General features: G+C 46.2%; 1 protein-coding gene across 2 annotated transcripts in view; it reads right to left on the minus strand.

Annotated features, from left to right (window-relative positions):
* URB1 (URB1 ribosome biogenesis factor) overlaps positions 1 to 12,137 on the minus strand; it is a 116,687-nt gene that overhangs the window by 67,150 nt on the left and 37,400 nt on the right. For both annotated transcript variants that reach the window (XM_078785643.1, XM_078785642.1), the window contains exons 12-18: positions 4,186 to 4,306; positions 3,249 to 3,362; positions 2,820 to 2,923; positions 2,309 to 2,428; positions 902 to 1,018; positions 392 to 530; positions 14 to 184 (exon numbers count right to left, since the gene is read on the minus strand). In XM_078785643.1, coding sequence (XP_078641769.1) covers positions 14 to 184; positions 392 to 530; positions 902 to 1,018; positions 2,309 to 2,428; positions 2,820 to 2,923; positions 3,249 to 3,362; positions 4,186 to 4,306 — 886 coding nt within the window. The remainder of the gene's footprint in view (positions 1 to 13; positions 185 to 391; positions 531 to 901; positions 1,019 to 2,308; positions 2,429 to 2,819; positions 2,924 to 3,248; positions 3,363 to 4,185; positions 4,307 to 12,137) is intronic.

The following is a 12,137-nucleotide window of genomic DNA, read 5'->3' on the forward strand; positions in this document are numbered from 1 at the left end:
CGTGTTCATATACCGAGTATGGTGGAACAGCTTTGTGCGATATGATTCCATGTATCCAAAGCTGCAGGAACAAGGGCGCTGAATGGAAATGATGCAGCCAATTGCATGGGGTCAAGTGGGCACTCAAGTTCATCATTCAGGTCTTCATTAGAGTCCATCAGCACGTCAACTCCATCCAACACTTCTATATGTAGGAGGGGAGACAAAACATGTCAAAATAGAGTAGAAAGGAATGAGAGAGGAGAAAAGAGGTTGATATTAGGAAAAAGTAATTGGAACAAAATGAATGGAAAATATATAACATTGAAGGAGAAGATCATGATTTTGCCTTTTTTCACAAGTGCAGCGATATGCAGAAGATAGCTAGTCCCTGATTAGATTCGGTAACTACCATCTTTAGTTGAGATGGCAATACTGCCAGATTCTGGTTCAGGTACGGCAAGGCTGGATTGTAGCACCGCAGCGTCACGTATCCACTCGGCCACAAGGTCCGTGTACACATGTGGTTTATTCAGCAGTCGGCACAGGGCCTGCCCACACAATGAAACGGCAACTTTGTGTTAAAGCTTGAGGCGTCTTTGCATGATACAGCGGAACACGGCAGAAACCTTTCATATCCGAGTGACCCAAAATCCTTTGGCATCATCGATGAGATCCGATTCTTGAGAAAAATAAAAAAAAAACGTTGAAAACCTTGCTGCCAGCTGATACCTGAACTTAAACAAGCATGTGCATCCTTTCGGTCTTTAGGATATGACAGTTTATGATCGTTTTGTAGAACTCAGCAATTAGTGTATAAAATATAAGTTTCTGAGAGAACATCCAAACTAAACGTTCAGCTTGGTTAATGATGTCAAATAAACCGGCTGCGATGAGCGACGGCGATAATGGCCGAACGTACCCTTTCCAATAAGGTCAGCACACTATCTCTGCCTTCCAGGGGGACACGGAGCAACTCTTTCAGCCAAATATGCAGCTCGTGTGATGCAAAGTTGAACAAGCCAGACTCATCCAGAACCTAAAAAAGTCACATGTTAGCTCAGGAACGGACCCGTCAGCTGGAAATGACAAACGTAGACCACGTAGGGGTCTTCAAAAAGCACGATTGCTTGAAAAACAGTCCAGACGGGAAACCTGAACAAAGACACGCACAAAGTAACAGGGCCATGGGAACTAATGTTTACTGATTATTACAGACAAGTCCGAGTCCAGTGAAAATAAACTACTAGTCAGGTTCACGATGTTTTTTCGTTCAAAATCATGGTAGATTAGCAAACCTCTTCATTTTTGGAAACGTTATTACATGGAAAATCTGAAAATCAATGTTTACATTTGCCAATTCCGACCAATTCGATTCGACCAATTCGACCAATTCGACCAATCGACCAATTCCATTCGACCAATTCGACCAATCGCTTCGATCGACCATTCGACCATTCGACCAATTCGATCGATTCGATTCGATTCGATTCATCGAATTCGATCGATTCGATTCGATTTGATTCATCGAATTCGATTCGATCGACCATTCGACCAATTCGATTTGCCAATCAATTTGACCGACCTTTGCTTGTGTGGAACGGACTGCGAAAACGATGCGGACTATATTGTCGGATACGACACACAGGACAGTGATGACGAACTCTAAATGGCATATTCTGTAATCGTGTATGTTTGATGCCATTGACTGCCCGTGTATATTTTGTCATTGACTGCCTGTGTAGATGTGAAGTTATACTGACTGCATGTGTATATATGATTTTGCTGACTGCCTGTGTATGTTTGGTGATATGAATTATTGTGACACATTTTGATGTTATTAACTGCCTGTACAAAATGATAACATGTATTTGATTATGCAACTTATCGCGAATATAAAGACAGTATTTTGCAATTCAAAACCTTTGATTCGTGTCTTACCATTCCCCATAGCACTAATTTGATACTTTCATTGGATTCCTTGTCCCTGAAAATATAGGTTTAGTATATTTTTAAAAGTTTTTAGGGTAATTAGAGGCAGAAATAGAACAAAATATGTATTTTACAGTGGCCATTTTGAAAATCCAAAATGGCCGCCATACAGGTATCTCTCCAAATGTAAACATTGATTTTTAGTTTCCTTATGCTATAACCTTTCCAAAAATGTATAGGTTTGCTAATCTACCATGATTTTGAACGAAATATAATTTATTGACATAGTGAACCTGACTATACTATTTTGGCCCAAATTTCCTTAAAAACTGTGACTGAGGCCAGTCAGTAAATCAAGCATATGGCAGAAAGCATTCCCAGGGCTTCCTGATCTTACTTTCAACAGAAGCTTCTGGCTGGAACATCGTAACTGTGTTTCCTCAGTGGTCACAAACATCTGGAGAACCAGCAAGAACATGGAATGCTCAGACTGCTTGCTCTCTGCCTCTTCGGGAACCTGTGCACACATGCTACACTGTAACGCGTGAACATGCAAACCAGCAACCGCTCAGCGACAAAATAAACCACCTTTGCACAAACACCAAAGCAAACCGAAAACCCCACCGATTGCACATTGATGTGCTGCCTACAAAGGGTAGTTAAAATGAAGATGAAGCTTGACAAAGGTATTGGGGGTTGTATAGGGGGGGATGTTAAAAATGATGACAAGGAAGAAGGAAAGGTCAGTTGAGAGATTTGGACAAAGATTCTACCGAGCACCGACTTACAAGTACCAAGAAAGTCCATCTTATCACGTGACAGAGTCAGCACTAAATGACAAACTAAGCACCTGTAAAACAAAGCAAACTCGGTACGCTAAAAGTTAAGAATAGCACAAAGATACCTACCCTGGTGCGGAACCAGGAGAACTTTCCGGTAGGTAGAGCGAGCAGTAGGTCGAGGACACGCCTCTGCACAAGTGGGTGCGCCTTTCCATCATCACCAACAATACCTGAAAATTCAACGAACAACAACAAAAACTCACAATGCATCGATCAACAGTCACAACAATCAACAACTTGCAACTATCGCTCCACCGATCATAGCTTTCAAAACAAAATAAACTTCGAGTAAGAGGGAAGGCCGAAACGGGCACAAGGCCGACGCAGCCACTGCAGAAAGACACATTATTTTCATTTCTGGGCTTTTCGTTCGTAAAGAATTGCACCGTTTGAATTTTTACATCAAAACGACAAAAATTAAAAACAACCGTGCTTTTCAAATTCATTTTGAGCTTTGTGTAACAAAACCTCTCAGGTATGCACGGGGAGACACACCGCGCAGGAGTTTGGTGAAATCAAAGGAGCTCTGTGCCATGACGTGCGGAATGAGGTATTGATAAAGCAGGAGCACCTCCAGAATCATGGACTGAATCAATACCTGCCGAGGATCTTTTGGAACACAAAGATCAAGGAGAAACGTCATCAACATCTGATCTTACAAATTAAACATTATATAAAGAGAAGTTTGCTTTCAACCCCAACTTGAACTACGGCACTTGTAATAAATCCTTTAATCATCCAACCATGAGCATGTGTTACCTGTTCTGTATTGTTTACATTACTGTAGAAGCCGACAAGGTGTTGTATCACATGACGTACAATCACGACATCGTTGGGGTGTCACTTTCCCCCACCAATCTTAAACCAATGCACCAGTCCGACGGTGCAACCACTTTGATGTGGTACGTTGGGATTCAGACCAGGAAACTAGGCTAAGTCTGGCGACTGTGCCAATTTATAACATGTATAAACTGGAACGTCACTCTTCGAGGTCACAATGTCGGCCGATATGCCTCCGCGCATATTATTACATCATTATAAATACTTGTACCAAGTTTGATTCAAATCCCTTCAGCTGTTCTCACATATCACATTTTGACCTGGCATGACCTCTGACCTTTGGCCTTTGACCTCGGGACCCCAAAATCTAATCAGTTCATATTTGCATCATAATACATACTTGTACCAAGTTTGACTGAGTTTCCTTCAGCCGTTCTTAAGTTATCATGGTAACGAAAATCTATCACGGACGGACACACGGACGGACAGACAGCCGGACAGACAACCCAAAAACACAATTCTTCCGGCGACTTCGTCACAGTTTTTTGGGCCCACCTGCAAGAAAATCAATGTTCCACATAAATAGGACTAAACAAAGTTCCAGGTCTATAAAGGTGCAATTTACCAGAAAACCAAGCAAATCCAGAAATACCTTTGGCATCTTTGTTGTCTCCCTCTATTGTCGGTTCACCTTGGGCCTTGGTTGATGCAGTCTCCGTCTGGGTAGCGGCTTTGTGCCAAGTTGAGATTATAGTCATCATGTCCGGCAACATCTGCAAGCAGGAAGCGCCGTGTGCTCACTTATCACATCTCGGTGCATTATATCATAGTAGACAATGGGAAGCCAATTAAATACATTCAAATTACTTAGGTGTAGTTAGCACGTATTTACTAAAAGGAGGTCATGTTGAACACATTTATTTCAGTTGTATAAAGCAGTTTCTGTTTGGGTAGACAGCAGCGGATGTATTACAGTATTTCGAAACCTGGTGATGGTTTAACGGTTAAAAGGGCTGGATTAAGATCTTAAGCGCTTGAGTTTGAGCCTCGGTCATGGTGTTAAATAACACCAGGTGAGTCGACCCAGCCTGTCATCCTTCAGAGGTCGGCAAAATGAGTACCAGCTTCCTGGAAACAGGGGCATTGCATCAGCGGCACATTCGTGCTTCCAGAAAATTATACAACCAGCAGCTACAGGCTGCAAATGAAGAAACAACAGCAGCATATCTAAACGTTAAAAGGATATATGATAGGGTACCACATAGGAGGTCGTTATCCAAAGGTAGGCCTGGCAGACCGGCAGGGAAAGGAGCATAAATGGATTATAAACTACGAGTAGTTTAGCGATAGGAAATAAAGAGTGGCAGAATGGGAGGACGTAAGCAGTAGCGCACCTCAGGGATCCGTTCCAGGTTCATTGTCATTCATAATTTGCATCAATAATTTGGATGAGGGGGTTAAGAGCAGATTTCCCAAATTTGTAGATGACAAAACCTGGATGTCAGGTGGATAGCAGAGAGGGTGGTGATCATATTCCAGAAAGTTCATAGATTGGGCAGAAGATTGGCAGATGCAGTTTAACATCTCAAGTTTGTAGGTGCTGGGGATGGATAGGAACCACCTTTAGAGTCCATTTTTCCCCCAGAGCAGGGGTTGCTCTTTTTGGGGCACCGTGGTGCCCTTTTTTGGAGCAATGTTTTATGGCCGGATGCTCTTCCTGCCGCCAACCCTGTTAGTCGCCTTTTGCGACACACAGGGAATTACCAGTGAACTGGTACTCAATTTGCCGACCTTGGAAGGATGACGGGCTGAGTCAACCCCCCTGGTGTTAATTCAGCGATCGACCAGGATTCGAACCCAGGATCCGAGGATCCCAAGCCGGCACCCTAACCGCTAAGCCAACACCAGGCTGGTGTTGGGGGTGGATAGGAATAATGAAAATATGGATTATATAATACAGGGACAATTTTGGAGCATGTGACGCAGGATAAGGATTTGGGGATGGTAACAGATATGGGGGGGTAGGCAGACTGCACAGTGCCAGGTAGTTAATAGGCCAAGTAGCCAGGGGTTTTAGGTCGTATTCATCGGGGGATCCTTACTGTAAATCACAGACCCGTGTTTGCGTGTTCGTCCCGCTACTCTTCCTACAGATCACATCCAGACTTGCTGCATAGGATCAGCATGACCCCAATTCATGTATCGGGGATTTTATCTTTGCCGGTGGTCTTGGGGGAGAGTGGAGGGGGGGATGGAGGGGATGCAAATTCTCTATGTAAATGTGTATCGTGAAGCGCTGCCTCCAGGTGGGAGCAGGTATCGTGCATGTAACCCGGGTTATTTTTTATTTATTTTCGGGAGCGATAGAGGGAGCTGTCAGTTGCCTATACACGGCCCAAATAAAGGTACGTGTCAGAAGAACATGTTGCATGGTTAGAAAAAGATCACCCGTAGGGTGGATACTCCACGAGAAGCATTAACACAAACACAACAACAACATGCATTTTAAAGGCCATTTTCTCTACTAGAGCGGGGGTTAGCATTAACACAATAGGAATTTATCGTGAGGCATCAGTTAGAATATTGTTATGTCGGTAGGGTAGAGCAATATCTAGAGTCAGGGAGATCTGAATAGGTAACATGCTTCGTCTGTTGCGATAGGGAATCTACCTGTAATAAGTTCTGTGTATGTAGTCCGGTTTGTCGGGTTAAGATGTCTGCTTGTGAACATACCAGGATGTTCAAGTGCTAGATAGTGTAGGGATTAAGATAAACCCTTGTGTGTCACACCTGGTAATCAAACCTTTGTCCCTTATGGCAACACACACCTGTAGACACTTAGATAGGCCCTGTAGTGCACACAGTAACTAAATTCCCTTCCCTGACAATGACGTTGGAAGAAAACGGACAGGAAACCAGGCCAGGACATCGCCGATGATGGCTGCTGCCTGTCCCATCACGAACTTGCATAGCAACATGCCCAGGAGGCCTGTGATTGGAGGGAAGGAGCTGGGATGTTCGGTGGAAGGTGCTGATTGGGTGGCGCGCCAAGGCTGACGTCGTAACCCAGGTTATATAAGGGCGCGCCGAATGACATTTTCCCTCTTGCGCAGCTCTAGCCTGGTGCTCTCTGGCTGTCTGGACGCGCTTGAAGTTCTTGCGTTTCTTCTTGGTCTTGAGAGGTCCTGGTGGTCGTTGGCTCGCCATCTGCATGGTGCTTGGAGCGGTGCTCGGTGCTTGTGCTTGGAGCGGTGCTCGGTGCTTGTGCAGGAGCGGGGCTCGGTGCTGTGAACAGGCGGGACATCGTGTGCGAACGGAGAGGGCGTTAGCTCGGGCCGAGCAGAGCGTGGGTGGATTGGAGCTTGGAGCCGGACGGGGCCGCATTGAACGGACACTGCACGACAGACAAGATAAGACTGCACTCACGCCCCACATTTACACTTACATGACGATGTATTTTGTTAATTCATTCCTGTGTCTCGTTTCTGAAGTGAAGTGTATGGGATCCCAATTTAGGCCCTTTATTTGATTACCGTCGCGTTTCATTGTCTCGGGTTCCGGAATAAACGTGTTTATTTTTGTACATTCTAATTCGGTGTCGAGTACATTATTTAACTGCAGCTGCCGTCGGTTCGCTGAAGATAAGCGCTTTTGCCACAGCTTCCACTTCCCTTCTCCCTCCCGCGTTTTATAGCCGAATCCATGTTTGGTCGGCGCCTCAATTAAATCCGTTTGGTCCATCCGCGGTCCCTGGTCTTAACGGAAGGGTCCGCGCGACAATATTAAGTGCAATTTTGGTCACAGCATCTTAGGAGGAATATAACCGCCATAGAGAGGGTTCATTATAGACCTATCGCAGGACTAGATTGATTCTGTGGTTAGCTGGACAAACTTATGAGGGTGGCACTACTGGCATTGCTACTCTTACCCAATACTCTTCAGTACTCCCCCCATCCACATGCATTTTCTAGAATTCCACAACTGGTTACTGTCCCCAATTTTTTTTTTTTTTTTTTTTTTTTTTTGTATACAAGATCGAGGCTCGTGAAAGAGCTAACATTAATCACACAAAAAGACAAACCGACACACAAAACACAAAAAACAAGGGGAGCGGCAGACAAGATGGGGAGAGAGGGGGAAGGACACAAAAGAGAGGGGGAAGAGGGGGAAGGACACAAACACAACATTTGAGAGCAGGGACATCGGGAGGACTTGGGGGGAGGTGGGAGAGGAATAAAACATATGAACACTGCAAGAACTCTGGGGTGAATTACCGGGGGTAGAAAAGATCAAGGTTTTCGATGGGGGAAGATAAGAGATGGTGGTGAACAGCTGTTTTAAAGACCTGGAGGGAGGAGTGGGATTGAAGGGAGTGGGGGAGTTTGTTCCAGAGGCGGGAGAAATGGGGAATGAAAGCGTGAAGGTGAGCAGAGAGCCTAGACTTTGGCAGTTTAACCATAAGAGGGTTGCAGGCAGATCTTGTGTGACCTGAAGGAATATTGGGGGGACAGAGCACAGAGAGAGCTGGGGGAGCAAGGCCGGAGAGGAGTCGGTAGAAGACAGAAAGACCACCAACCTGCCTGCGGTGAGTGAGTGAAAGGCCCTCGGTGTTGACTACATCGCAGGAGATTCCAATGATTCTGAAAGCTTTGGCCTCAACAGCGTGAAGCCGAGCAAGGTGTGAGGCAGGAGCACCAGCCCAGAGGGGGGAACAGTATTCCATTGAGCTGCGGATGAAAGCCTTGTATGTGGTGAGGAGCTCAGGTGTGCCAAGGAAGGACTTCGCACGACGGAGGATGCCCAGTCGGCGACTGGCTTTGGAGGCCAGCTTGGAAATGTGGTTTTCCCAAGAAAGATCATGGCAGATAGTGAGACCCAAAAGCTTGAGTGACAGAACTTCTTGGAGAGGATTGTTGAGAAAGTAGATGGGAGGGTTGTCCAGTCGGTCCTTTCGGAGAGACATTGTAAGAGTGTGAGATTTGTCAGGATTGAAAGACATGTTCCACTTGTTTGACCAGTCTGTGATTTTGTCCAGGTCTGCAGAGAGTGAGGAGGCTGCAGACTGCCGATCTGAGGGATGAGGAATGGAGCGACAGAGAGTAGAGTCGTCAGCAAAGAGATAGAGAGGATTTTCAAGAGAGTCAGAGAGATCATTGATGAAGACCAGAAAAAGCACAGGGCCCAGAACACTACCTTGGGGAACTCCAGCCTGAACAGGAAGAGGAGATGAGAGAAACCCATTCAGGGCCACACGTTGACTACGACCAGAGAGGAAGTCTGCCAGCCACGCGTGGAGATTTCCATGGATACCAAAGGAGGAGAGTTTGGTGAGCAGAGCTGGGTGCCAGACCGTGTCGAAGGCACGTGAAATGTCAAGGGAGACAGCTCTAATTTCCTGTTTGGCGTTGAGGACCTCCATCCATTGTTGAGAAAGCAGAAGCAGCATGTCCAGAGTAGAGTGACCAGGTCTGAAACCAAATTGATGATCAGAGATCAAGCCATTGGAGAAGAGGAAAGATTTAATATCTGAAGCAATGATGGATTCCATGACTTTGCTGATAATTGGGAGAAGGCTGATTGGTCTGTAGTTGCTGGGATCTGTTTTTGCACCTTTTTTGTGCAAAGCGGTGATGTTGGCTGATTTCCAAGCAGATGGCAGATGACCTTGAGCAAAAGAGAGGGTGAAGAGAACAGAAAGAGGGAGTGAAAGAGCAGAAGAACATGATTTTAGGACCCGTGGGCTGATGCCGTCAGGACCAGTTGCAGAATCAGAGTCGAGGGTTGACAGAAACTTTTCCACCTTGTCAGGAGGAAAGGACACAGAGTCCAGGAGCAGCTGGGTACGACTGGGTACGGTGGGTACAGAGAGGGATGGGTTTGGGACACAAGATTTAGAGACAAACACAGAGTTGAGGCATTCAGCTTTTTCACGTGCGGAGTCAGCCGTTAAGCCGTTTGAGGTGAGGGAGGGGATGGAGGGGGAACAAACACCAGAAACAGATTTGACCAGACGCCACCAGAATTTGGAAGAGGGAGACAGATAAGAGAGTTCGGTCTTGAGAATGGTGAGATAGTTTCCTGGCTCTCCTGAGGGTGGACACACACTTGTTTCGGGCTTTGTGAAAGGAAATGAGATTTCCTTCCGTTGGATTTGCTTTCCAGGAGACGAAAGCAAGTTGTTTCAGGGCAACAGCCTCACCACAAGATTCCGTGTACCATGGACGGGAGGAAGGGTATGACAACTGAAGATGAGATGGGATAAATCTGTGCATGAGAGAGAGCAATTTACTTTGAAAGAATTCCCAGGATGAGTTGATGTCAGAGGCGGTAGAGATGGGAGACCAGTCCAGATGATTGATGGCTGCTTGAAGACCGTGCCAGTTGGCCTGAGTGAAATGCCAGACTCGTCGACGCTGAGGAGGCTCTCTGAGAATGGTCAGAGAGATGTCCACTTTGACAAGCACATGATCAGATGAGCCGATTGGAGCAGAAGAAGAGCAGCAGACATTTTCAGGGAAGTTTGTCATCACCAAATCCAGAAGAGAAGATGCTCCGTTGACTGAGATCCGGGTCGGGAAATTGACAGATTGTGTCAGTCCCAGTGAGTCGCAGAAGTCCTTTGCTGAAGAGCCATGGCTGGTGAGAAAGGTACCCACACCCAGCCAACTGGCATGGTGACAATTGAAATCACCACATATGAGGAAGAGAGAGTTGGGATGGGTAGATAGAAGTTGGTCCATATTATCAGACAGTGAGATGTAGATGGAGTCATCGCTGTTTGGTGGACGGTACAACACACATATGAACAAAAGGTGGGAGCGAAGGGGAAGCCGTAGCCAAAGGTATTCCTGGGGGTGAGGTGGAGAGAGGGCAGTGGAGGGCGAGTGAGGAAGAGAGTTTTTTTATAAAGATAGCAACCCCACCTCCAGGACGAGGCTCAGGTCTATCATACCGGAGGAGGGAGTAACCTGGGAGAGATACCAAGGCATCAGAGACATCATGAAGGAGGAAAGTTTCTGTTAAGCAGATCACATCTGGTTTGTCAGAAGCAACCTGTATGGAGAGGTCAGTCAAGTTTGAGCGAAGGCCCCGGATGTTTGAGGTCCATACCGTTAATGAAGAGGAAGGGGGAGCATCGGGTCCAGAACAGGGGGGGGAGGGGTAGGGTAAGATGTGGAAGAGGAGGAAGAGGTAGGGAGAGCTGTTGAAGGTGTGTCAGAGATTTCAGAATAGCTTGGAGAAAGGGAAGAATGGGGCGGACAAAAGGTTTGATGGAGATTGGGTGAGGCACAGTGAGGTGTTATTTGAGGAGGGGGAAGAGCGAGGCAGAAGGTTTGGGGAGATGAAGGTGAAAGTTGAAAGGGGGAAGAAGCAGGGAGGATGCTTTGAGGAGGAGGGGTGAGAGGGGAGTCTAGGAGGGGAGGAGCGAGGGAGAGTCTCGGAGGGGAGGGGTGTGGGGGGAGTTTAGGAGGGATGGGAGGGAAGGGGCAAGGGGGGAGATTTGAAAGGGATGGGTGATGGGGAGGATTTGGAGGGGAGGGGTGAGATTGGATTTTGAAAAGTGTACGATTCATGGGAAACGAACATTTTTTGCAAAATGAGTTTGAGACCTTCGAGTCAAAAATACGTTTGAGGACACTGGAGGAGGGGTGGAGTTCTGGATAGTTTAGGGAATGTAGAAAGGAGGAACTGTAAGAGATGGTATTATATATATTTTTTGGAATGAATAGATTTGGTGAGCAAGACGAAAGCATCCTTTTGTAGGAAAAGAAGAAAAGGGTGTTATAATATATGAGAGAAAATAGTTGTTCAGGGGAGAGATTATACATTTCTAACCGCGTGATCGCGAACGAAGAACGAACGAACAAAAAGAACAACAAATAAACGAATAAGACCTGGGAAGGAAATATTTTTTGGGGGGTTTTTTTTGTGAGCAGAGATATTAAACAAGGAGGTATGGGGTGAACGACTGGGACGAAACAGTGAACGAAAATAATTTCAGCGCATTCGACGAATCGCTGAGAGAAAAACAAAACCACAAGGTCGGAGACGGTACGGTAGTCTAAGCCTACGAGTACTAGGCCGCAGAATACTCGATACCATTAACCGACGATTGTGTATACATGTACGAAAAATTAGCACCGAAAATTTTCCAAAAGATACGCTATAGGTACACACACCGAAAGATAGATACAGTCTCGACAAAAACACGATTGTGAAAGATCACTTAGCTTCGAGAGCGTGAGCGCATGGAGCAGCTTCGAAAAGACGTGACCTCGCCGTGATCTCGACCTAACCTAATGTCACCTAACCTAATGTCACCTAACCTAATGTCACCTAACCTAATGTCACCTAACCTCGACCTAACCGAATTCCTAACCGAATGTCACCTTCATTCCTTCACCCCTCCTCCCCCCCCCCCCCCCCCACCCCTCCTTTCACCTCATCCTCCTCCTCCTCCTCTCCTCTCGTCTGTGACACCAATTCGCTTTGGGTGTTGTCAGGTGACCGTCCCTACAGTCTTTTAAAAGTGCTTCACATCATTACCTCATACTTCCATTACCCCCGCTCTCATCTCTACTCTCGCTGAGCCCTCATGCCACA

The sequence above is a fragment of the Myxine glutinosa genome, chromosome 10 (assembly GCF_964187855.1).
Source record: "Myxine glutinosa chromosome 10, kmMyxGlut1.1, whole genome shotgun sequence".
In the NCBI taxonomy this organism is placed as follows: Eukaryota; Metazoa; Chordata; class Myxini; order Myxiniformes; family Myxinidae; genus Myxine; species Myxine glutinosa.